The 22599-nt window shown below is 32.2% G+C and overlaps 2 protein-coding genes and 1 non-coding gene across 6 annotated transcripts; all 3 read left to right on the top strand.

The window, feature by feature from the left end:
• Window positions 1–1329: 1329 nt before the first annotated feature.
• Window positions 1330–5532, top strand: LOC103492674 (probable glycosyltransferase At5g03795). 3 transcript variants are annotated; one of them, XM_008453143.3, is made up of 5 exons: window positions 1330–1746; window positions 2800–3789; window positions 3887–4017; window positions 4096–4444; window positions 4656–5532. In XM_008453143.3, the coding sequence occupies exons 2-5, from the start codon at window positions 2896–2898 to the stop codon at window positions 5322–5324; spliced, it is 2043 nt and encodes a 680-aa protein (XP_008451365.1). In that variant the 5' UTR covers window positions 1330–1746; window positions 2800–2895; the 3' UTR covers window positions 5325–5532. The 3 variants fall into 3 exon arrangements, with proteins under 3 accessions (XP_008451365.1, XP_008451364.1, XP_008451363.1); XM_008453142.3 differs by having other exon boundaries at window positions 1330–1768; XM_008453141.3 differs by having other exon boundaries at window positions 1330–1792.
• A 6188-nt stretch (window positions 5533–11720) lies between these two features.
• On the top strand, window positions 11721–21904 carry LOC103492673 (uncharacterized). Of its 2 annotated transcripts, none has more exons than XM_008453138.3 (5): window positions 11721–12063; window positions 14223–14612; window positions 14684–14767; window positions 14877–14948; window positions 21437–21904. In XM_008453138.3, the coding sequence occupies exons 1-5, from the start codon at window positions 12013–12015 to the stop codon at window positions 21626–21628; spliced, it is 789 nt and encodes a 262-aa protein (XP_008451360.1). In that variant the 5' UTR covers window positions 11721–12012; the 3' UTR covers window positions 21629–21904. The 2 variants fall into 2 exon arrangements, with proteins under 2 accessions (XP_008451360.1, XP_008451361.1); XM_008453139.3 differs by lacking the exon at window positions 11721–12063 and adding an exon at window positions 12826–12919.
• MIR845 (microRNA MIR845) lies at window positions 17513–17758 on the top strand. The gene has a single exon (NR_120703.1). It is a non-coding gene; the product is annotated as a microRNA MIR845 (primary transcript).
• Window positions 21905–22599: the final 695 nt, after the last annotated feature.

Genomic DNA, 22599 nt, shown 5'->3' with positions numbered 1-22599 from the left:
CAAAGAGAAAGAACACACTGAAAGAGGAAGAACACACAACCAAAGAGGGAGATTTGAGGGGATTTGATGAGGGAGAATTAGGAAGGAAGGGGAAAAGGGTTTCAAATGAACACGGATTGAGGAGAAAAGGTAAACACGAATTGAAGGTGAAGAGGCAGGGGAGGGTTTCGGTCGTTTAGGGAGAATGAAACTGTGATAAGGAAATAGGTTTCCTTAATACTGGACCCAAATAGGGGTTAGGGTTGGGCTAACGTAAACCCACAATACTAACCCTAACCCCAAACGCCCCCTTAAGGATCCGATTGCAAATCTAGCGGGAAAAAAAATCTAAACAGAAAAATTAAAATATTATAAAATTATAGCAAACTTCATATATATTATTGATAAATATTGAAAAAGTTTGATAGATAAATGTTTATTAGATAAACACCAATAAATTTCTATCATAAGAATTTTTCTTTAATAAACGACATGGATTAGAGTGTGGAAATTTAGTATTTTAAAAATTATTAAACTATTTATAGCCTATATAAGTTTTAAATTTCTCTTATATATATAAAATATATATATATATTGGAATTGAAATTAATAAATGGCTAAAAATAGATACTCTAAATCATAAAAGTTGACCTAGGAGAGCAGTCAGAATAATTGATTAGAATCTAAGATGTAAAGAGCCATATTAAATACCATAAATGAGAAGAGTATTGGGCATTCATTTACATAAAATTAACAAACTAATTCTAAATATATCTAATTAATTAATTGATTAAAATTATGACAAAATTAAGAGACCATTTTCCACAGTTTGAAAATACCATTCCCAAATTTAAACTTCAAACAAAAAAAAAAAAACATTTCCAGCTAAGAAAGAGATTTTTAAAAAAAATATTAAATTAAACTACCTAAAATACTTGTGGTTTGAATTAAATAAATTTGAATAGTAAATAAAGGTTTTCAAAACAATATAGTATATTTATATTAGATAATTTTTATGCTTATTTTTTGTGTGTGTTTGTTTGTTTGTTTTTTTAGATTTTTAGCCATATACAAAGAAAATATCAATTTACCCCTTAAGTTAATGTCAAATTCATAAGAACATCCACAAAAATTGAATACTATTGTTGTTGAAATTAAAATTAGTGGAGGATAACAAAAAGATAACAAATATTCAAAGTCTCATTATCAAAAGGAACAAATTTATAATTTAATTATAGTAAGAAAAAAATTGTGATTTAAGTTATTTATAAAAAACATTACCAAATGCACTAAAGAATTTACAAATAAATTTATTAAAAAAACATAAACAAAGATTTAGAAAGCGATTTCCTCGGCAGCTTGTAAGAAAGCGAGACAAATGAAACCGTTGGTTTGTGCCCAAATGACGGCGACCGATACCGCCGTCTCTTTTGACCAAATCGGCGGCGGCGATCGCTCATCAACGGAAAACATCAAATCGACGGCCTCTCTTTTCCGGCCGTCCTTCTTCCAAAACCATTAAATATAATTTGTTAACACAAAACACAAAGGCAGCAAAATCAGTAGCATAAGCAGCAAGCAAAGTAGCAAAACGACACTTCATATTCAATTTCTTCACATTCTCCAACCATTTCCTGAGTCCTGTAGAAGCCACGTAGCTCCTCAGTATTCGAATCGATTTTCGTTATTTGTTTCAATCCTGAGGAACCACGTGAATCGATCCCAGAAGAGAAATTTAAAAGTCTACTCTGAATCGCAACTCTTAAGGTCGCCGCTCGAAAACCATTTCGTGAGTTCATTTCTTTTTCGGAAGGTTTGAATCTTGTTTTCTCTTTTAATTTATTTACTTTGGAATTTTTTGTTGGTTTGTAGAGGAATCAAGTGTTTTCTGATGTGCTATTTGAGATCGTCTCTGGGTTTTAGGAATTCGATTGATAGATTTTTTTTCACAGTGTTTTGTGTTAATGGATGTGGTTCTTGTGGGTTTTTTGTTTGCGTTTTGCTTTCTTGCATGCACCAGATCATGGGTTCAATTTGTCTTGATTCTTTTCTTTTTTCAATTTGATTTTGTTGTTGTTGTAGATTTGAAATCTTGGATTTCTGCTTGCTTGTAGATGGAAGATTACCTCCGTATGAGTTGATTTTTATTAACTTGATGCTTTCCCAAATTCAAAAATGGCAGAAATTAAATGCAGCTCAACAGCATTTTAAAATATTGATGGAATTTTTTCGTGAATAATTTCTTTCAACTTACAATTTACAAAAATTGGATGTTATAAATCTAGTAACTCTACCATTATCAGCTTTTATATTGTGCTTAATCGAAACATTAATAATGCTTTTATAGCATGATGGAGTTACAATTTCAAAACTTATTTCTTTATTTGATTTATTCCCCCATTAATGTATATCTTGCTGTTTTTGTTCTTGGTATATTAGCAAAGAAATGAGTCATGTTATAGTTTTTCCTTTTCATATCTATGTCTGGGTGTTTCATTTTTCATCATAATAACGGAGGAATCCTTTTCTTTTAGTTGGTTTCATCAAGTTAGAAATTTTCCTGATGTTGGTGAGACAGATCTTACAAATCTTGTAGATCTGTTTTACTTTAATGGCAATGAATTCAATGTGAAAACCTTGAATGAGCCAGCCAGTATTTTTACTTTTAGTGCATGATGTTGTTATAATTTCAATTTTTTAGCTCTCTTTGTTTTTGTTCTTCTTTCCTTCCATTATTGCTTGTGGTTGCTGTCTTTATTCTTGGTATATTAACAGAGGAATGAATCATATTATAATTTTCCTTTTTAATATTTATGACAGGGTGTTTTCCATCCTGGTCTGGGGTTTTAAAATATCTGCAAGGTTTGATTATGGTCATTAGAACTCTTGAAAGGATCAATCACACAGTTTTTCAAAATGGGTCAAGAACTCTTTTCGATGTCACGAATCGGTACAAAAAGAGTGCTGTGGCTGATGGGGCTTATGTTTGCTATGATTTTGGCTTTCCAATATTTTGAGCTTCCATATGGGTTTTCTCTGTCTTCTTTACTTTCTGCTGGTAAGGTTTCGGTTATCGAAGAAGGCAGCTCTCAATCCCCTGTTGGTGAACCAAAATTGAAGACTGAGATTGTTGCTGATTCCCCCCTTGAAGAACAAAGAGATAATGAATTTGTACCAGAACAAGATCATACCCTGAAAGAGTCGTTAGAATTGGACATAGATGGTGATGGTAACAATACTTCCTCATCCGGAGATTTAATGGAGCATGTTGATGAGGAATCTATATATGGAGATTTGCAAGGACATAATCAAAGCTTCGATGGGAAAGACAAGTCTTTAGGAAATGATTCAATGGGAATAGATGGGACGGAAAGCTATGTTTCAACGTTAGGGTATAATAATCACTCAGGTGATAACTTTGCAACCTCACCTGCAGTTCCACCAACAAGTTCGTCTTCATGGATAGTGAGGGATACAAGTAATATCGCTATGAATATATCGAGGGCCGATAACTTTGCAGCATTGCCTGCAGTTCCACCAATTAGTTCATCTTCATTGATAATGGAGAATACAAGTAATATTGCTTCGAATACATCAAGCCACGACGTGTTTGTTGGATCAAATGCTCCCAACACTTCTGATAAACCTGATAAGAGTGTGAAAACTGAGCAATTGCACAGTGATAGCAGTACATCGAAAAACAAGTCAGTCTCTGAGGAGAAGAAAGTGCCTAAAGTACCTTTCTCAGGAGTATATACAATAGCTGATATGGACAATTTGTTGGTAGAAAGTCGGTCAAACAGTCCACTTGTAAGTGCTGAAACATTTTCTGTCTTAATGGAATGTCTCTCTCAAAATCGAGGTCGGATTAAACAATTCTCTGGTGTACCACTTTAATTATTTACAGGTACCAAGTTGGTCTTCAACTGCTGATCAAGAACTGCTGCAAGCAAAATTACAGATAGAGAACGCACCCGTGATAGAAAACGACCCAAATCTTTACGCTCCTCTGTTTCGAAATATTTCTCTTTTCAAAAGGTTCCCTATAATTCCTGCATGGACTCAGTTTTGCAAATAGCTAGATGTTGTTTATTTATGTAGCATCCTATTTTGCAGGAGCTATGAACTAATGGAGAGTACTCTCAAAGTGTATATTTATAGAGAAGGAGAGAGACCAATATTTCACCAGGGTCCGCTCCAGAGTATCTATGCTTCCGAGGGGTGGTTTATGAAGATACTAGAATCGAACAAAAAATTCGTTACAAAGAACCCAAGAAAAGCTCATCTATTTTACTTGCCGTTCAGCTCTCGACAATTGGAAGAGGTCTTATACGTGCGCGACTCACACAGCCATAAGAACCTCATACAACACCTCAAGAACTACTTGGACTTCATTGCTGCAAAATATCCTTACTGGAACAGAACCGGAGGAGCCGATCATTTTCTCGTTGCATGTCACGATTGGGTACTTCCCTCTTCATTCTGGTCATTTACGCTCATATCCTTTCCTAAACACAAATTCCATTTCATATGTTGCAGTTTTTAAATTTTGCATATGCTAGGACAAGAGAAGACTGCTATGCATTTTTTTTGTAATGTGTGTTCGGAGCCCTCAATCACCATGAATTAGAATACTGTTAATTTGATTTGCTAATGTATATATGCGATGACCTCAGGCGCCTGCAGAAACCAGGAAATACATGGCGAAGTGCATAAGAGCTTTGTGCAACTCTGATGTCAAAGAAGGTTTCGTTTTTGGCAAGGATGTATCCCTTCCCGAAACATTTGTCCGCATTGCTCGTAATCCTCTAAGAGATGTTGGTGGCAATCCTTCATCGAAGAGACCAATCCTCGCCTTCTTTGCAGGAAGCATGCACGGCTACTTACGGTCAATTCTCCTAGAATATTGGGAAGGGAAAGATCCCGACATGAAAATTTCTGGCCGGATGCCAAAGGTCAAAGGTTCCAAGAACTACCTGTGGCACATGAAGAACAGCAAATACTGCATCTGTGCCAAAGGTTACGAAGTGAACAGCCCCCGAGTCGTTGAATCCATATTGTACGAATGTGTTCCCGTGATCATTTCAGATAACTTTGTGCCTCCGCTGTTTGAGGTTCTTAACTGGGAATCGTTTGCGGTTTTCGTAGCAGAGAAAGACATTCCGAATCTGAAGAAAATCCTCCTTTCAATACCAGAGAAAAGGTATAGGGAGATGCAAATGAGGGTGAAGAAGTTGCAGCCTCATTTTCTATGGCATGCAAAGCCTCAAAAGTATGATATGTTTCATATGATATTACACTCCATTTGGTACAACAGACTATACCAAATAACACCAAAAATGTGATTTTTTCTTTCATTCTTCTCTAAGAAGGTGTTGGGAAGTTTTAGTCTAAATATAATTTCATTTTTTTGAAAATGGTTTTAGTGAGCAAAGTTTCTTTGTATAGAGGTAGGTTCTGTATTATTTTATTAATTTGTAGTTGTCTACACAGATATATACCTTATTCTTGTATTTTTTTTTTGTTTTAATCAATGAGTTTTTTTCTTTTTTATTTGCTTTTATACATTAGATTTTTGGGTTAAAAAAATCAATTCAGTGTTGCTATTTTTTAATTATTTGACATAAAAAATTGTAAGTGCTGTTGGAACTGTAGCAATATTTTTTTGTAAAACTTTGGCCGTCCAATCTCAACTAAATTGATACACATTAATTATGGCTAATAGAGGATCAATTTTTTTCTCACGAGAATGCTTTGAATTATCTCAGAAAATAAATGGAATATTATAGTCAATTTGTCATGTGATTAACATGGCTTATCTAAACATATATGAATTTAGTTTAGAACTTCTTTTTTAATAATATTATTTATTGTCAAAAATGAGATACGAGTGAAACAATTAACAAAAATAGGGTAAGGAAGTCGTGCACGATCCACGACTAGGCAAAGTAGTAGACGGGGTCCTCGACTTCGCTCACTGGACCCCATCCACGTCCTCTTATTTTATTATTATTTTTATTTTCTTTATATATAATCACCCTTAATAAATTTCAACCTCCAAAAAATATAAGTCTCAACATTCTAAAATTGTACCATTATTAAATCTCAACCTCCTAAAAATATTATTTCTTAATTATTAAATTAAAATATTTGATTATTTTCTTTCTAAAAATATTAATTATAAATTTAAAAAAAAATTATTTAAAATTTTCTTTATTGAATTATTAACAAAATCCCTTATTAATCAAATTCAAAATTAAAATATTTCCATAATTCAATAAAAAAAATTAAATATTAAAAATAAAAAGAGAAAGGAATAGAAATTATACCTTATTAAAAAATAAACAGTATAATTATACCAAAATAAATATAATTATACTAATATTTATTTTGGTATAATTATACTATTTAATATCAACAAACGATAAGGTATTTATTTTGATAAAAATATCAACGATATTTAATATTTATTTTAGTATAATTATACTATTTATTTTTCAATAAGTTATAATTTCTATTTTTTTCTCTTTCTATTTTTAATATTTAAAATTTTAATTTAATAAGGAAATTTTTAAATAAATTTTTTAAACTCACCATTAAGATTTCTAGAAAGGAAATAATTAAATATTTTAATTTAATAATTAAGGAATGATATTTTTAGGACGTTGAGATTTATTATATATAAAGAGACAAAAAAAAAAAAGAATGGCTCATGAACCCGTGGTCCACGACTTTAGTGGACACGTCAGCGAAGTCGTAGACCCCATCTACGACTTTGCCTAGTCATGACGGTGTCCACGACTTCTCTAACTATTTTTTTTGTCAATTGTTTCACTTTTACCTCATTTTTTACAATAATTTTTAAAATAACATTATAAAAAAAAAACGTTGTTTAGTTTATAAAGTTAATATTTAAAATGAATGATATTTTAGTATTCAAATTATATTTTATTTAAGTCAACTGTAAGACGTCATTTTTTAGTATTTAACTCATCATAAAATCACATATTATGATTTTCTATATCTAATATTGTTATAAGAAAATTGGATATCAAATTATATTTTAACATTATAATTTTTGTTTAATTTAAATATTTTATTATAACAATTTTTTAAAAAATATAGAAAATATAAACAAAAGAGAAATGGGGTTTTGCAAAAATACCAAAAGAAATTACGAAAATAAAGCACATTTCACTACATTTTCTTAATTGCAAAAATAACAAATTTAGGAGTAGATAACTCTCTAATAGCCCTACAATAAGTTTCTGATAGCCGTCTAATTTGTCATATTCGTCATATTCGCAATATGAAAAAAAAAAAAAAAAAAAAGTGTTATGAACTGTTTTTTTCTAGATCTTTTTGTCTATCTTATGCAATTCTTATGGTAGCAAAAGAATGGAAACCATATTCCATAAAAGAAATTTGCCCTTTTTCTTCCTAAATAGGAAAAACCACCCTAGTTATTGAATTTAGCCACCAGAGAAGAATAATGTTAAAGATTCTGAAACAATCCTAAGAAAAGACAATAATGTTAATGTACTACCCCTAGAAACCATCTTGGGTGTTCTTGAATTGAATTAATTGGGAATAATGAGAATAATATTATGGGTGTTCTTCAAAATGGCCACCAACTACTCCTAGAAGCTTTTGGAATACTTTCTTTAACTATTTTAATAAACAATATAAAACGTAGCAAGGGGATTTAAATCGTTTAACTGACTTATTTTCAATTATGTTAAACTCTATCCTCCTTAATTCAATATTTAGAAACTCATTAAATGATTTACTATGTTGATACCAAATAGATATGACATTCACGTGACACCAAACTCTTTATAAACAAATAAAGAACATAGTTTGCAAAAGATAAAACTTGTACGCTAGTATGATGTTTGTTATACATACTCTAATATTTAAGTGGTGAAAGAGTTCGGAAGGGTGAGATAATTAAATCTTATCTTTTGTGCGCCTTTTAGACAAATTTAGTATGATGATTAGGTTACTTGACCTCACCAAAATAAAAAGATTGGTTTCCCCCGTGGTGCGAATACAACTTGGGCATTATAAATTTTGTTTTTATTTTTTCTTTTTAAAATATATTTTTCTCTAATACTTTTTCTTGAAGAGGATGTATAGGATGAGTGTAGTGTGAAGTACATCTCATATGAGATTGACGAATAAAATTTTGCTAACAGATTAAAATTTTTCAAATTATTTTGGGTCTTTTTCGTGGAAATTACATTGAAATTCTACAAAATTTTAAATCTTCTCAAATCCTAACTAGTTTTTTTTTTTTTTTTTTTTTATAAACTATATGGGGATACCGATATTTGGGGAAAAAGGTTTATATGGAGTTTGGTTTAGGGTAAAATTATATGAGAAAACTTAAAATTTTGATAATTTTGAATTTTCCTCACTTTAATCTCGTCGGGATAAACAAAATGAATACAATATTTTTTTCAAATATTAGACGATCTTTCTAGATCTTTTACCGATAGCTAAATTTTCTACCATAATGTTCCCAAATTTTATATAAAAATGTTGTCGCAAATTTATTTGAAAGTTTATACAATTATGAAACAAATTAATTGGGATGAAGATTTGAGAAATTTTATTAAAAAATTATATAAAATTTGAAGAAAAATTCAAGAAAGTTATAGTTAACCTAATCAAATTTGAAAGTTTGATATAAGTCTTTCAAATTTTTAACCAATTTTTCAAAAGTTTTCTAAATGGTATTAAAAAAAAGTTAAAATTTATAAACATTTAGAAAAAAGACCTAATTTGGTTAGAAAATTTCATTAACGTCCTAAAATAAAATTTATTACCTTGTTTAGGATTTATTAGAATTTAGTATATTTTTAGAATAATTATAAACTATCATAATTATTAAGTTTAACATATAATAAATCATCAATATTATTTTCATCACGTAAAACATCATCAATTTTCATCCGACGCTAAAAGAAGAAGTAAAGAAGAATCGACGAGCTTCAATTGACATCGAGGGGACAGAAAAAGATGTAAATGTGGGAGTTATCACGTAAGCCAAAATCAACGAGTGAAATTCTATTATCGCCTTTCGAGATGAGACGTTCGGGATCATGGTCGGAAATGAAGATCAAACGGTGAGAATGGAGGTTGTGTTGAAATAATAATAAGAAGAATTATTCTATGTTTTAAAATTAATTATGACAAAATAATAATAAGATTAAGAAATATTTAAAAAAATTACCTACTTTAAAGAAAATTTTAAATAAATATCTCAAAATTTCATTTAATTTTTTTACATTTTCTTTCCACGTTTTATATTTTTCATATACCTACATAGTATACTATATATTTTTCGTAATATATTATATATTTTTTCATATACTCTAATTTGTTGATTGGAAACTACATAATATGCTATATATTTTTCATATACCCTAAAAAGTTTTCGAAACATGAATTACATAATATACTATATGTTTCATATACCCTATAAAATTTCGAAAGTATGAACTACGTAATATACTATATATTTTTCATATACTTTAACAAATTTTGTATATAACCATAAACCCTTATTCACCAAAAATTTGAAGAAGATGAACAGAATAAGAAATAATGGAAGGAGAGAGATGAAAGGAGAGAGATGAAAGGATGAATAATTTTTTAACAAAATCACAAAAAAAAATTAATTATGGGTTAATTTTGATTATAATATTTACCATAATAGAATTACATACCATAATTACTTATGATATCTAATAAATGCAAATCTTGGTCTACTTTCCTTCTTTCATTTTTGGATGGTCTTTCATTGAGATATTTATGAAAAATTTGATAATAGATCAAACTTGTAATAAGTCATTCTATTTTAGGTCATAGCTGTTAAAACCCCTAAAATTTATTATAAAATTTTGGAAGATTTGAAAATATGTTAGAATTTTAGTGTAATATCCTACTCTATTTGGAAAACTTTAATATTTTAGCTAAATCTTAACGCTCGATTTCGCAACCGAAAAAAATTGTTTGAACTGACTTTTAAAAAGATGATGTGATTTTGTTAAACAAAATCTCATTTGTGTTAGTTTATGATAATTTTGTTGCACGCTTTTCTTGGTGGAACAATTTCAACTTCAAAATTTTATTTTCGTAAAAGTTTTCTTTATTTTCAAAAGTAGTCTATGAAAGAAAAAAGAAATGAACAAATCAAATTGTTTTATACTAACACTATGTTTGGATTATACTTTCAAATGTTTAATTATTAAAATAAATTATTGTGAACAAAATTAGAGTATTTAAGAGGTACTCAAAACTATTTTAGATATATTTTAAACCATTTTCACGAAAATAAATTCACCATTTCTACGCAAATAAATTCAAACAAAAATGAATTTTTAGAAAAACATTTTTTTTAAAAGCATATGCTTTTTCATAGTTTATAAATTCTTCTTTGGTCTTAATTTGAATATTCTATTTTCTTATTTGTATCTAGTAAGACATACATTTTCATAAAATAAAGTTTTTTTTTTTTCATAATATCTTTATAGTAAGGCTTGAATATATATATCTTTTCTTATCGACTAAATTCGAGAATCCATATTTTCATCCGAAAATTCATGAAACATAGAAAGTAAGGCTTAAAATGAACTATTTCGAGGGTTTTATTTTTAAAAATAAGCATATGAAACACGCTTTAATTGTTTTCTTTGTATTTTTTTTGTTTTTTAAAAAACAAACACAAAAATGAATCACAAACCAAAAGTTATTTTCAACCTAATAGATAGAAAAGATAATATCTTTATAATAAGGCTTAAAAATATATATTTCCTTAATGATCAAATCCTTGTTGTTATAATATATTCACAATATTAAATTTTTGTTAGATATGTCGATATTTGTAAGGTAATTTCGTATTTCTATGTATTCAACATTGAAACAAGGAAAGAATCAATATTTTTTTTTTCAATCTTAAGAAAATTTGATTTTTATGATTTGAATATAAGATAGTTTAGATTACACGCGTATTTTTACGTGGGAATTGTAAAAAAAAAAAGAAAAAAGAAAACAAATTCCCTCAAATGCCTTTTTTTTCTCCTTCTTTCTAGGAGATCAATATTATTTTTTCTAGTTTATCTTATGTTAGGCCTTTCACATATATCTCACCCATATTACATACTAAACAAAAAGTTCAAAATGTCATGTAATTTTTCCAAAATTAAAAAATAATATTACCAAAATTTTGAAAAGATAATTAGTAAATCAATTTAGAAATTCGTCTTTTAAGTGTAATTGTAAATATAGGTTGTAACTAAGATTCCATATAAGATTTGAAAAATATTGCATGGAGAAAATCATGAAGAGGTAAGAGTTAGTGTAAAATTTGGAGAGATTCAATGTAGATCTTGTTGTTAACTCCAAACAGATAACATCGAGATTCTATACGTTTGAGTTTTTTCGATTACCTAAGAACAGTGAGTAAGTTGGAAAAGTAAATGTTCGAGATGGACTGAAAAAAAAGGAAGTAGAGTTTTCACATGAAAAAGCGTTTCTTACTGTTTCCAAAATTTATCCCATTGATTAATTTTTTTTTGAACGGTTATGCCATTGATGATTCATAATTAGTAACTTTGAAAATCATTAAGTAATTTTCTTAATTAATCACAAAATCCTTTTCTATTTATTTCTTCAAACAAAAACCCACCCAAAATTTTGAAGGGAATAATATTGATGGAGTTGGAGGCACCATAATTGTGAACTCCGAATGCTCAGACCTTCTGAAATTTGAAAGATTCCATTTTCAGCAAAGTGGTTCTTAATGACGCTCTTTTTTATTCTCTTCTGTAATAAATTGGATCATAATCGAAATTGGTTTTTTAAATCCTCCATAATAAATTAGCCCTCCTTCTTTTTCCCAATTTCTCAAATGGGGTTGTTCCCATTCGATTGAAACGTAAACATTGGTGGGAGTTTTTTATGTTTTGATCTTTTTTTTTTCTTTTTTTTTTTTTTTCAAAAGGGTTTTCTCTTTACGTCCATAAAATGAGGAAGAAACCATCTCAGGCTGCAAAATCTGAGGCAAATGCTGCATTGGTAATGTGATTTTAACTCATATTCGTGTTCTGTTTCTTGCATTCTTTTTTGTTTCCAACTCTTAATCTGTTTTTTTTTTAAAAAAAAAAAAAGTACTTGTTTAAATTTGAGGTTGTTAATAGAAAACTTGTTTTACTAGTTTTAGGTCTTCAGATAAGTATTTTATAGTTATCTTTTGCTTTTTAGGTAAATTATTCTTGTAGTGGTGAAAATTTCAAGATGGATTATAATATGAAAGTAATGATCTCCTCGTGATCTCTTCCTTTTAAAATCTAAGTTGTATTTGCCCCTCGTTTATAAACCTGTTGTCTTCTTCTTATCTGGCAGTCAATGGGAAGACTTTGATCGTCTTCCAAACATATATATATTTTTTTATAGTTCACTTATTTGCTTCATCGTTCCTAATTTCTATTGCATCATGCTTATTAGCTATCTATCTCACTTATCATGAGGAGGTTTTGCCTACCTCTACTCGTTGAGGTTGAATAAGGGATTTAAGTTTAATTTCTTGCATTATTATCTATTTTTTTTACTAATGTTTCGAAAACCAATTTAAATTTTGAACACTAAAAAAAGTAGCTTATTACTATTTTTTCTTCTTTTGAAAATTTGGCTAAGAATCCAGTCACAAATTGAGAGGGAGTTGGCTTATCCTTCAAAAACCAAAAACCAAAGGGTTATTAAATGAGCACTAAGTTAAATTCAAGAGCTTGAAACCCTTGGAGAGGTATCTCCAAACTGAATTGTTTATGTGGGGATTTTGTGTTTTGTGTGTAGATTGGAACAAAGGTTGAGTGGAGCATTTTTCAACGAAAGCATCACATTTCTGCTGAATGTTCCTTGATTCTTGAGCGATGTAATTCAAACAGCCTAAACAACTAAAGCTACTGTTTTACTATTTTACTGTTATAGTTTGTTAAAATCGATTAGTTAGTTACTAAATAACTAACTTGTATTAAGTTTTCCTCAATAAATAAAGTTCTCCTCTCACATTGAGAGACAGATTTCATTCACTAAAAGAAAAAGCCAATCTCAACTGTGTTTCTATTCATCGAGTCTAAAGGGTCATATGTAACGTAATATCAATCGATAAGTAATAAGTTGAGGACCAAAGTTAGCCCATCTTATCTTTAATGCAAAGATTGATACTGATGTCAGGTTATCAGCTGGGTTTACAAGACACATTTTTGTATATTTACAAATGAGAAGACATGTTGTCAGGCCATGGCAAACACCCTTTAAGGGTGTTCACCTTGTCAACTAGTAAAGGCAGCCTTCTATTTTTCTTATTTTCTCATATTATTAAAATTTCCTCTTCTAGATTTTACCTCTTTTACCAAGTTGATAACTATATAACACGATAACTAATTATAGACTCACTAGTGCTCCTCACTTTGCCCATTTTTTCTTCAACCTTTTTTTCTGAGAAAAGAAAAACTTGTCCCTTAGAAGTATGCAAAATTTTCATTATATGGATATTCTTTGTTCGAGCATGTTGCATCAATAGCCTGCTTATGAGGATTTAGACCGCCTGTCGTGGCTATACTTCTATGCTTTTAAGGTGTAGTGTTGTATTTGACATACTTTTGAGTTTTGATGTCTCTGTTGCTCAATGCTCAAGTTTGTGGGCAATGCTAGAGGAAGTTGTGCTAAGTTCTTCTTTTTGAGACGAATTCCTCTTATGGAAATTTTCTTTCATTTTTTATCACTAAAAAATGGAGTTCGTTTATATAATTTTCCTTTTCCAGTCCCTGAGTTGGTTGTGTTTGTGATTGGTGCTCTTGTTACGTACTTCTGTTTAATTGGGACGTCTTCATGTATATTCTGTTCATCACTTGTGGTCACCTAGGCTGCTAGAATGCCTTTAATTAATGTATTTTTGTTTATTGATAATTTATTAGCATTTTATTTCTGATCAATTCGTGATATCAAATTCTATCGAGTTAAAAAGGTTCAATGTGTTCATGCAGTCTTAATGTTTTCTAGCGCTCGCTTCAAGTTTTCTTTTCTTTTCCTTTTTTTGTGGTCTTGTGACCTTTCCTTCTTTCGAGTAAATTTTGAAACAGTAGAAATGGTAGAATGAATTATAAGTTTTGAATCTATTTGCTGGTGTTGTACACTTCAAAATCAAAGCCTGAAAAGATGATTTGTTTTTGCAGATCACAGAAGCAGCACAAGAAAGCTCAATGACTGCCTCTGAGAGACCAGAAAGTACCAATATATCCTCGAAGAAGATAAAATCACCATTGAACAGCCAAAGTACTTCTAAAAAGAAAGTGAATAGGTTCTCTATCCGTCGATCTGAACGTATCCAAAATTCTACATCTCGTAGCGTCAAAATACAGAATGTCATTGAAGAGATTACTCTTAGTGAAAGTGATGAAGAAAATGAGATGCCGACTAACCATGAGAAAAGTTTGCCACCTCTCAAACAAGAGAAAGATCGCCCAGAGTTAATGATGAAGGAAAGGAAATTTGAAGGGAAACTTGACTATATTTTGAAACTATTTGAAGCACATGGCCAGACTTTAGACTCAATAAAGACTGAGGTATAGAGCATTTGTTTTTCTGTTGTGTTTTTAAGTGGAATGATCATGCTCATTAATTAGTGAATCAACAGGTTATCAAAAGATCCTTCCCGATGGAAACGATACCTACACCTGAAATGAATTACAAGAACATGTATATAGCATCCCAGAAGAAGGTTATATAAGTCATTTCCATCTTCTCATTCTTTTCTTCAAGCTTTTATAAGGCCAACTTGAGTTCATCAAAGAACTGTTTTATTTTGACAACTAATTGCTTATGTGCAGATTGAAGAATTAGCTGAAGAAAATCGAGTGCTTACTCAGAAATTGGAGAATGCTCTTGACCGATACGAAGCAGTATGTATATCAAATTTCACTTATGGTGCCATAGCTATGAGGTCTGCATGGACGTTTCTGTTCTTTACATTTTTCCTTTGGAAAGGAAACAAAGAAGCTTTGTGTTGATAGAATAAAAATGTACATAAGAAATCTCCTAAAGAGCTCTAGAATTCGTAAAAAAGCGCCTGAGCTTGGTCATAAGAATTAGAAAGATATCATTTCATAACCTGCCTACAAAAGAAGGGATAAAAAAAACTTGCTCTAGAACTCAAATCCTTATCTCTTTCCAATAAAGTAACAACCTCTCCTTGCTATAAAAGGAATTCTATGGTTTGGCACGATCTCTCATTGCCAATGTATGGCTGTAGAATGCTATAGGTCTCTTGTTCTGCATTAGAACTGCCCCAATTCCATACTTAGATGCTCCGGTCTCCACTTTAAATCATATGTTGAAATTAGGTAAGCAAGGACAGGTAATATCATCATGGTGTGTTGTAATTCTCGGAAGGCTTCCTCAGCTTCTTCATTCCACATGAATGCTCCCAATTTAGTAATTGGGTTAAGGGGGCAGCCATGGATCCGTAGTGTTGTACAAAACGTCTGTAAATATCCGGTTAATCCTAGGAAGCCTCTGACCTCACGCACATTAGTAGGAATTGGCCATTGTTTGATTGCTCCATTTTTTTCCGGATCTACCTCTACTCCTCTTTTAGACAAGATATGGCCTAGATATTCCACTTTTGAGTAGGCAAAACTACACTTGTTTTTGTTAGCTTAGAGTTTGTTTTCCCTCAACACTTCCAAAACTAACTCTATATGCTGCAAATGTTCTTCTAGCCCCTACTATATATGAGGATATCATAAAAAAAAACTAGGACAAACTTCCTTAAGTAAGAGCGGAAAATATTATTCATCAAGGATTGAAATGTTGCTGGGCGTTGGTCAACCCAAAGGGCATAACTTAGAATTCATAATGCCCTTCATAATTTCTAAATGCTGTTTTTCCTATCTTATTTGCACATTCTTATTTGATGATATCCAACTTTTAGATCAATTTTAGAAAATAAGTTTGCACCATTCAGTTCATCAAAAAGCTCTTCAATAACGGGAATGGGAAACTTATTTGGAATGGTCAAGTTGTTGAGAGCTCTATAATCAACACAAAATCTCCGGCTACCATCCTTTTTCTTCACCAACAATACCAGACTTTTCAAACTGACTTGAGTCTTGGTTAAACTTGGATCTCCTTTAATTACGATCTTCTTACTGTTGTGGAAAAAGGTCATGACTGAATTCCAGTCCATTTCTGTGACTCCTAATGAATAGAGCCATAGCATCCCTAGTATTACATCAACTCCTCCTAGCTCCAATGGTAGGAAATTTTCCACAACCAGCCAATCATTCAGCATGATTTCTACCTTCTCACACACACCCTTTTCGTTGACAGCAGCACCAAATCCAAGGATCACTCCATAGTTGGAGGTTTCCTTTGTGTGTAGCTTTAATGAGGTAACTAACTTTTCCGAAATTGTTGCTGCTCCATAATCAATGAGCACGACAACTTCTTCTCCATGGATTTTTCCTCTCACTTTCATTGTGCCTAGATTGGTCAGCCTAACCACTGAATTAATGCATAATTCGGCTACTGTTCCCAATTCTTCTCTCAATTCCATGGTGTTTAACTCTTTCTGCCCATAATCATCTTCTTCAACAATCTCTTCCTCTGTATTATCGGGTCTTACCACAAACATCCACAATTCTCTCAATTCTCTTTCCTTACATTTATGGCCAGAGTGATATTTTTCATCACACTTGAAGCATAATCCTTTTTCTCTCTTTGCTTGAAATTCTACATCAGAGAGTCTATTAGACGGCCCTTCTTCTTATTTTCTCCCGTTGATGCCCCTCTCAAGGTAATCGTCCTCATTGGAAAAGTTGTTCTCCCTTTCATTTCATTTGAAATTAAGGAGTAAGTTTTATTAGGATTTGGTGGATATAAGGGATATTTGTTACATGAATATCTGCTCAAATTTGCCTCTCTTCAAATGATCTCCCTTACTTCCGCTCTTTGGGCCAATCTCATCATTTGTGCCAACCCAATGGGTTATGAGAATTCCACCTCAGCCCTGATCCACAGCAGCCTGTTCCATTGGAGCAAAATCTCTCTAACAATCTTCGTTTCAAATCACTCCAATCTTTAAATTTCTCTCCTTTCTTCTTGAGACCGGTACTAGTCGAGTGCCGACCCATCGAAACTAATCACGGATACCGTTAGTTTCTCCGAATCACTAAGTTTGTGGATTTGGAAATATTGATTTGCTCTGAATAACCAAGAGTCGGTATCAGTTCCACTGAAAACGGGCATCTCCACCTTTTTAAATTTACTCCGATTGGCAGCCTGTGCTTGTTCTGCCTTCGCTTTCTTCTTCGACTCATCGAGTGATTCGTCGATTGTTGTTTCATTTTCTTCCTTCTTACTCCCATTCGTTTTTTATTTGCTAGTTGATCCTTCTGTATCGGAAGTAGTTGTTGACTTATCGTTGACTAGAATCTCGATATATTTCATTAGTACCTGATGTTGCTGCTTATCACTTTGCGTACTCAGACGATCTAAATTCTTCATCAGCATTTGTTGCTGTTGTTGTTTTTCTGCTTGAATACTCAATCGCTCTATGTTTTTCACTATCGAAGATATGGTAGCTTCTGCAAATCCACTTTCATCTCAGAAACTTTCTGTTATAGTGCTTCAAATCTTTCTTCGTGCTTCTTCGCCATCTTCTTCTGCTTTACCAGGATTTTCGCTCTGATACCAATATGATGGAACCCGGTTCTAACACAAGTTTGTGATAGAATGAAAATATGAATCTTTATTGATCATCGAATTACTTTGTTACAATCTCAGGAAACCGAATTGAAGAATGCCTTCAATTCATAAGAACAGTATCTCTCCCTCACTAATCTGTAACCTATCTCTCAAGGTTGAACAGAATTACCACTCAAAGGTTTCCTATCTCCTCTCCTCTATGAGTTCCCTATTTATGACTTCCTATTCTACCCCGTGGTCCCCCTCAACTCTGTTACATTTTCAACTGACTTCTCTAACTACCCCTATAACTACTTATTCTTTTTCCTTCTACTATATTAAATTATTGGTGGTCTATCAAATTGTTCCCAAAATACAACATTCTTTGTTGCAACATAGAAATCTAGCTTCTTCCTCAGTGTTACACTAGAAGAGGGATCTAGCTCCTCTTCTTTTTGTCTGTATCCAAACTTGCATGTACCTCGACAATGTTCATGGTACAACTGCAGACCCTACTATAAGGTTGCTAAAGAAACTTGCTAAATCCTAGGACAATGGACATCCTTTTCCACCAGGACATGTAAGGGCTGATGACTTTCTTCCCATCAGATAAGAGAATTACAAACCTGAGAAGTGGCTCTTTAGCAACACTGGAAACTGGACAGTTCTTGAGTAACATCGTTCACGATACACTGGAAATTGCTTCAACATATTTTTTTTTCGAGTAACATTGTTCTAAGGGAAACCTGGAGTTGGTTTGGAAGGCTAAAATCTAGAAAGTGAAGATTTTCATATTAACTCTTCTGCTGAGTGAGTTTAACATGGCTAATGAAATGCAAAGCAGGAACCCATTGTCCCTCTCTAAGTGTACCTTGTATCATGGCAATGAGGAATGCCATTTCTCTCCATGTTCTTCAATATCAATGTGCAAGAAAAAGTAGAGCAATTTATTGGGCACAACATCGGAGGCCATTTTCGGAAAGTTCTACATTGGCGTTGGTGTTAGCAGTACAACATTGGAGACCCTATCTTTTAGGTAGGAAATTCTTAGTCAACTTCATTGAAGTTCTTACTTGAGCAAATAGTAATACAACCATAGTGTCAAAAGTGGATAGCCAAGCTACTCGGATACTCGTTTGAAGTGGTGTATAAACCCAGGTTAGAAAACAAGGCAGCAGATGCCCTATCACGAATGCCACCCACATTACATCTTTACAATTTAACAGCCCCTACATTGATTGATCTGAAGGTCATAAAAGAAGTGAAAAGAGATGAACGATTGAAAGAAGTGATTGCTAAGCTGCAGTGTGGTGAAGAAGTGAAGAACTATTCTATACAGCATGATATGCTTCGATACAAGGGAAGGATAGTGATTGCAAAGACTTCCTCCTTGATACCTACGATAATGCACACTTACCATGACTCTGTCTTTGGAGGGCACTTAGGGTTCTTAAGAACCTATAAAAGATTGACAGGAGAGATATTTTTGGAAGGAATGAAGCATGACATTCAGAAGTATTGTGAAGAATGCACGGTTTGTCAAAGAAATAAATCTTTAGCCCCAACTCCTGCCGGTTTACTAATGCCATTGGAGATTCCAGATAGAATATGGAATGATATCTCGATGGATTTCATTGAAGGTTTGTCCAAATCAGTCGGATATGAAGTAATCTTAGTAGTGGTAGATTGGTTCAGCAAATATGCTCATTTCCTAACGCTCAAACACCCATTTGATGCTAAAACAGTGGCAGATCCCTCCATTAAAGAAATAGTAAGATTACATGGATTCTCACAATCCATTGTCTTAGATAGAGATAAGATTTTCCTGAGTTACTTTTGGAAGAAACTATTTCGCCTGGTTGGAACCAAACTAAATAGAAGTACAGCATACCATCCACAAACGGATGGCCAAACGAAGGTAGTGAATAGATCAGTGGAAATCTACCTACGTTGTTTTTGTGGCGAAAGACCGAAAGAATGGGTTAAATTGGATCCATTGGGTTGAATATTGATACAACACTACGTAACAAAGATCACGAGGAGTATCTCCTTTCAAAGCTGTGAATGGTAGATCACCACCGCCTCTTATTTACTATGGAGATAGAGAAACTCCAAACTCAACACTAGATGAACAACTGAAGGAGAGAGACATAGCTCTAGCAGCGTTGAAAGATCATCTTCGTGTAGCTCAAGAGAAAATGAAAAGCTATGCTGACATTAAGCGGGGACAAATAGAGTTTGAAGAAGGAGAGATGGTATACTTGGAAATCCAGCCATATAGACAAGTATCAATGAGGAAGAGGCGAAATGAAAAACTATCTCCTGAGTACTTTGGCCCATACTGCATTCTCAAAAGAATTGGATTTGTGGCTTATAAACTGGAACTACTGGTCTCAGCCACCATCCATCCTGTTTTCCATATTTCTCAGTTGAAAAGAGCCTTCGGTGAATGCAAGGAAAAGCAAGAAGTGGTACCTTACTTGACAGAAAATCATGAATGGGTGGCCGTACCTGATGAAGCTTGTGGTTATACAAAGAATGACAAAGGAGAATGGGAAGTTCTGATGAGTTGGAAAGGACTACCACGGCAGGAAGCAACATGGGAGAAGTATGATGACTTTCAACAGTCTTCCTGGCTCAAGGTGAATTTGGAGCGGGAATGCAATGATAGTTCACCAATAACTCATCAATATAGTAGAAGAAAAAAGAATAAGTAGTTATAGGGGTAGTTAGAGAAGTCGGTTGAAAATGTAAAAGAATTGAGGGGGACCACAGGGTAGAATAGGAAGTTATAAATAGGGAACTCATAGAGGAGAGGAGATAGGAAACCTTTGAGTGGTAATTCTGTTCAACCTTGAGAGATAGGTTACATATTAGTGAGGGAGAGATATTGTTCTTGCGAATTGAAGGCATTCTTCAATTTGGTTTTCCTGAGATCGTAACAAAGTAATTTGATAATCAATAAAGATTCAGATTTCATTCTATCACATACTTGTGTTGGAACCGGGTTCCATCACAATTCTTACTAAAGTTTGAAGAATAGTAATGCTTAAGAATTGCCATTATTTAAGGTACCCATTAAACCTCAGGAATGATAAGATTTAAATGTTTGTTAGTAGTAGATGTTAAGGTTGCAATGATTGCTACAAGAACACAACAGTTTCCTTAGGTTATATATATCAAGTCCAAAGACATAACTGGAGATGGGAAATGTGATGTGAGAAAACTAAATGGTGATTAACAAAATAATTTGTTGAAATAGGTCTTAATATGTCAATATATTATCAAGAATATGATGTGATCGAGCATTTTATGTTGTTAATATACATTTATTAGTTTCTGAAAATGATTTGTTGCCATTTTTAATGGTCTATGTTTTGTTATGTCCATATCTAAATGATGTCATGTCCCTGACTTTTTAAGTTGTGAACTTTGTTATCTTTAAGCAAGTGTTGTTTAGTGGTTATAAAGGTGCCAATCATCAAGGGCCACTTTTGAAAACTATTACCAAGAGAGTATTTGGCTCGCAATTATAATTCGTTCAAATTACGCAAGAAAATGACAAGGCATATAGAGTTAGAATATCTTTATTCATTTTTTTTTTTTTTTTATGTGAGCTCAACAAATTTATAGCTTGGAGGTAAGCAAACCTGCTCACCTAACCTCAACATAACAGTACTTATTTAGCTCTAAAATTGTGCAGTACAAGAATGGGAATCATGATGCATTTGAAATGTTGGAGAAGTTAAAGGATGTGATTGTGATCCCGAAGGGTTTGAGAGTTTCGGAATCAATTCAAGCTACTTCTCAAGCAGAACTGGACAAGACTATACCTCTCGACCCCGGTGGTGTTCCCCCTCCAAGTAAGAGAAAGAAGCTCAACAAACAAAATTGAAGTAGAATATGTGGGTTCACTCCTTATGGTGTTGCAACTCTGACTTAGTTGCTCTTTAGTTAGTAGACTTGCTCATTAGTTTTCGTAGATTTTTTTTTTTTTTTTTTTTTTTTGGAGGGGTGAGTTAGACCATAGCAGTACAGAAAGCCCTTTCATTAGCCATGAAAAGTGAATGAAAAATGTTAAATTTGGAATTGGGAGAAGTTTTTCTTAAAAGGTATATAATCATTTTGGAAATTAGATTTTAAGAAAAAATAGGTTTTTTGCTTTCATGTTAAAAACTTGTATCTATGATGGACTAATCTTAAAGAACAGTTGAGAAATACAAAGTATATGTAGGGGGAGGATAAATTCCAATTCAAAATCTAGATGAGTTATTAAAGCATCTTCAAATCTAAAATGATATTGAGCCAAAATGAATGAGGTGGCACCTAGTTGTTGTGGTGTCGGTGCCGACACTACTTGCCAGCTGTGCCTACAGTGGTTTCTTTTATATAACTATTACCGCCACCGTGGCGGCTTCACTTTCTTTTTTCTTTTTTTTCTTTTTTTTTTTTTCTTCATTCTTTATATTTTCTTTTGGTTCATTATGTCCAACTCTTTTTTCATATATTTCTATTTTATTTGGTAACTTTTACCCTAAATTTTTAGTTTTTTTCCCCAAAATTAACGTATTTCTAGAGCTAAAGTTTATTTGTTATAATATATGCTGATTAGACTTTGATAATGTGTTTTTTTAATATGCTATATACAATAAATTGACTTGTTAAAAATAAATTTCAAATTCTAAACATGGATTAAAAGTCAATTTAAAAATTTAAGAATTAAATAGAGAAACCAAATTTAAAGATAAAAAATCAAAAGAGTAATAAACTTGTTTTATCTTTATCCATTAATGTTAATAACGTGTTATTATTTATAACGAAAATGATGTTTTTAGTCATTACGGACCTAATAAGTAATACTCATTC

Source organism: Cucumis melo, chromosome 1, assembly GCF_025177605.1.
Source record: "Cucumis melo cultivar AY chromosome 1, USDA_Cmelo_AY_1.0, whole genome shotgun sequence".
NCBI lineage: Eukaryota > Viridiplantae > Streptophyta > Magnoliopsida > Cucurbitales > Cucurbitaceae > Cucumis > Cucumis melo.
This window is presented reverse-complemented; position numbering and strand designations above follow the sequence as displayed.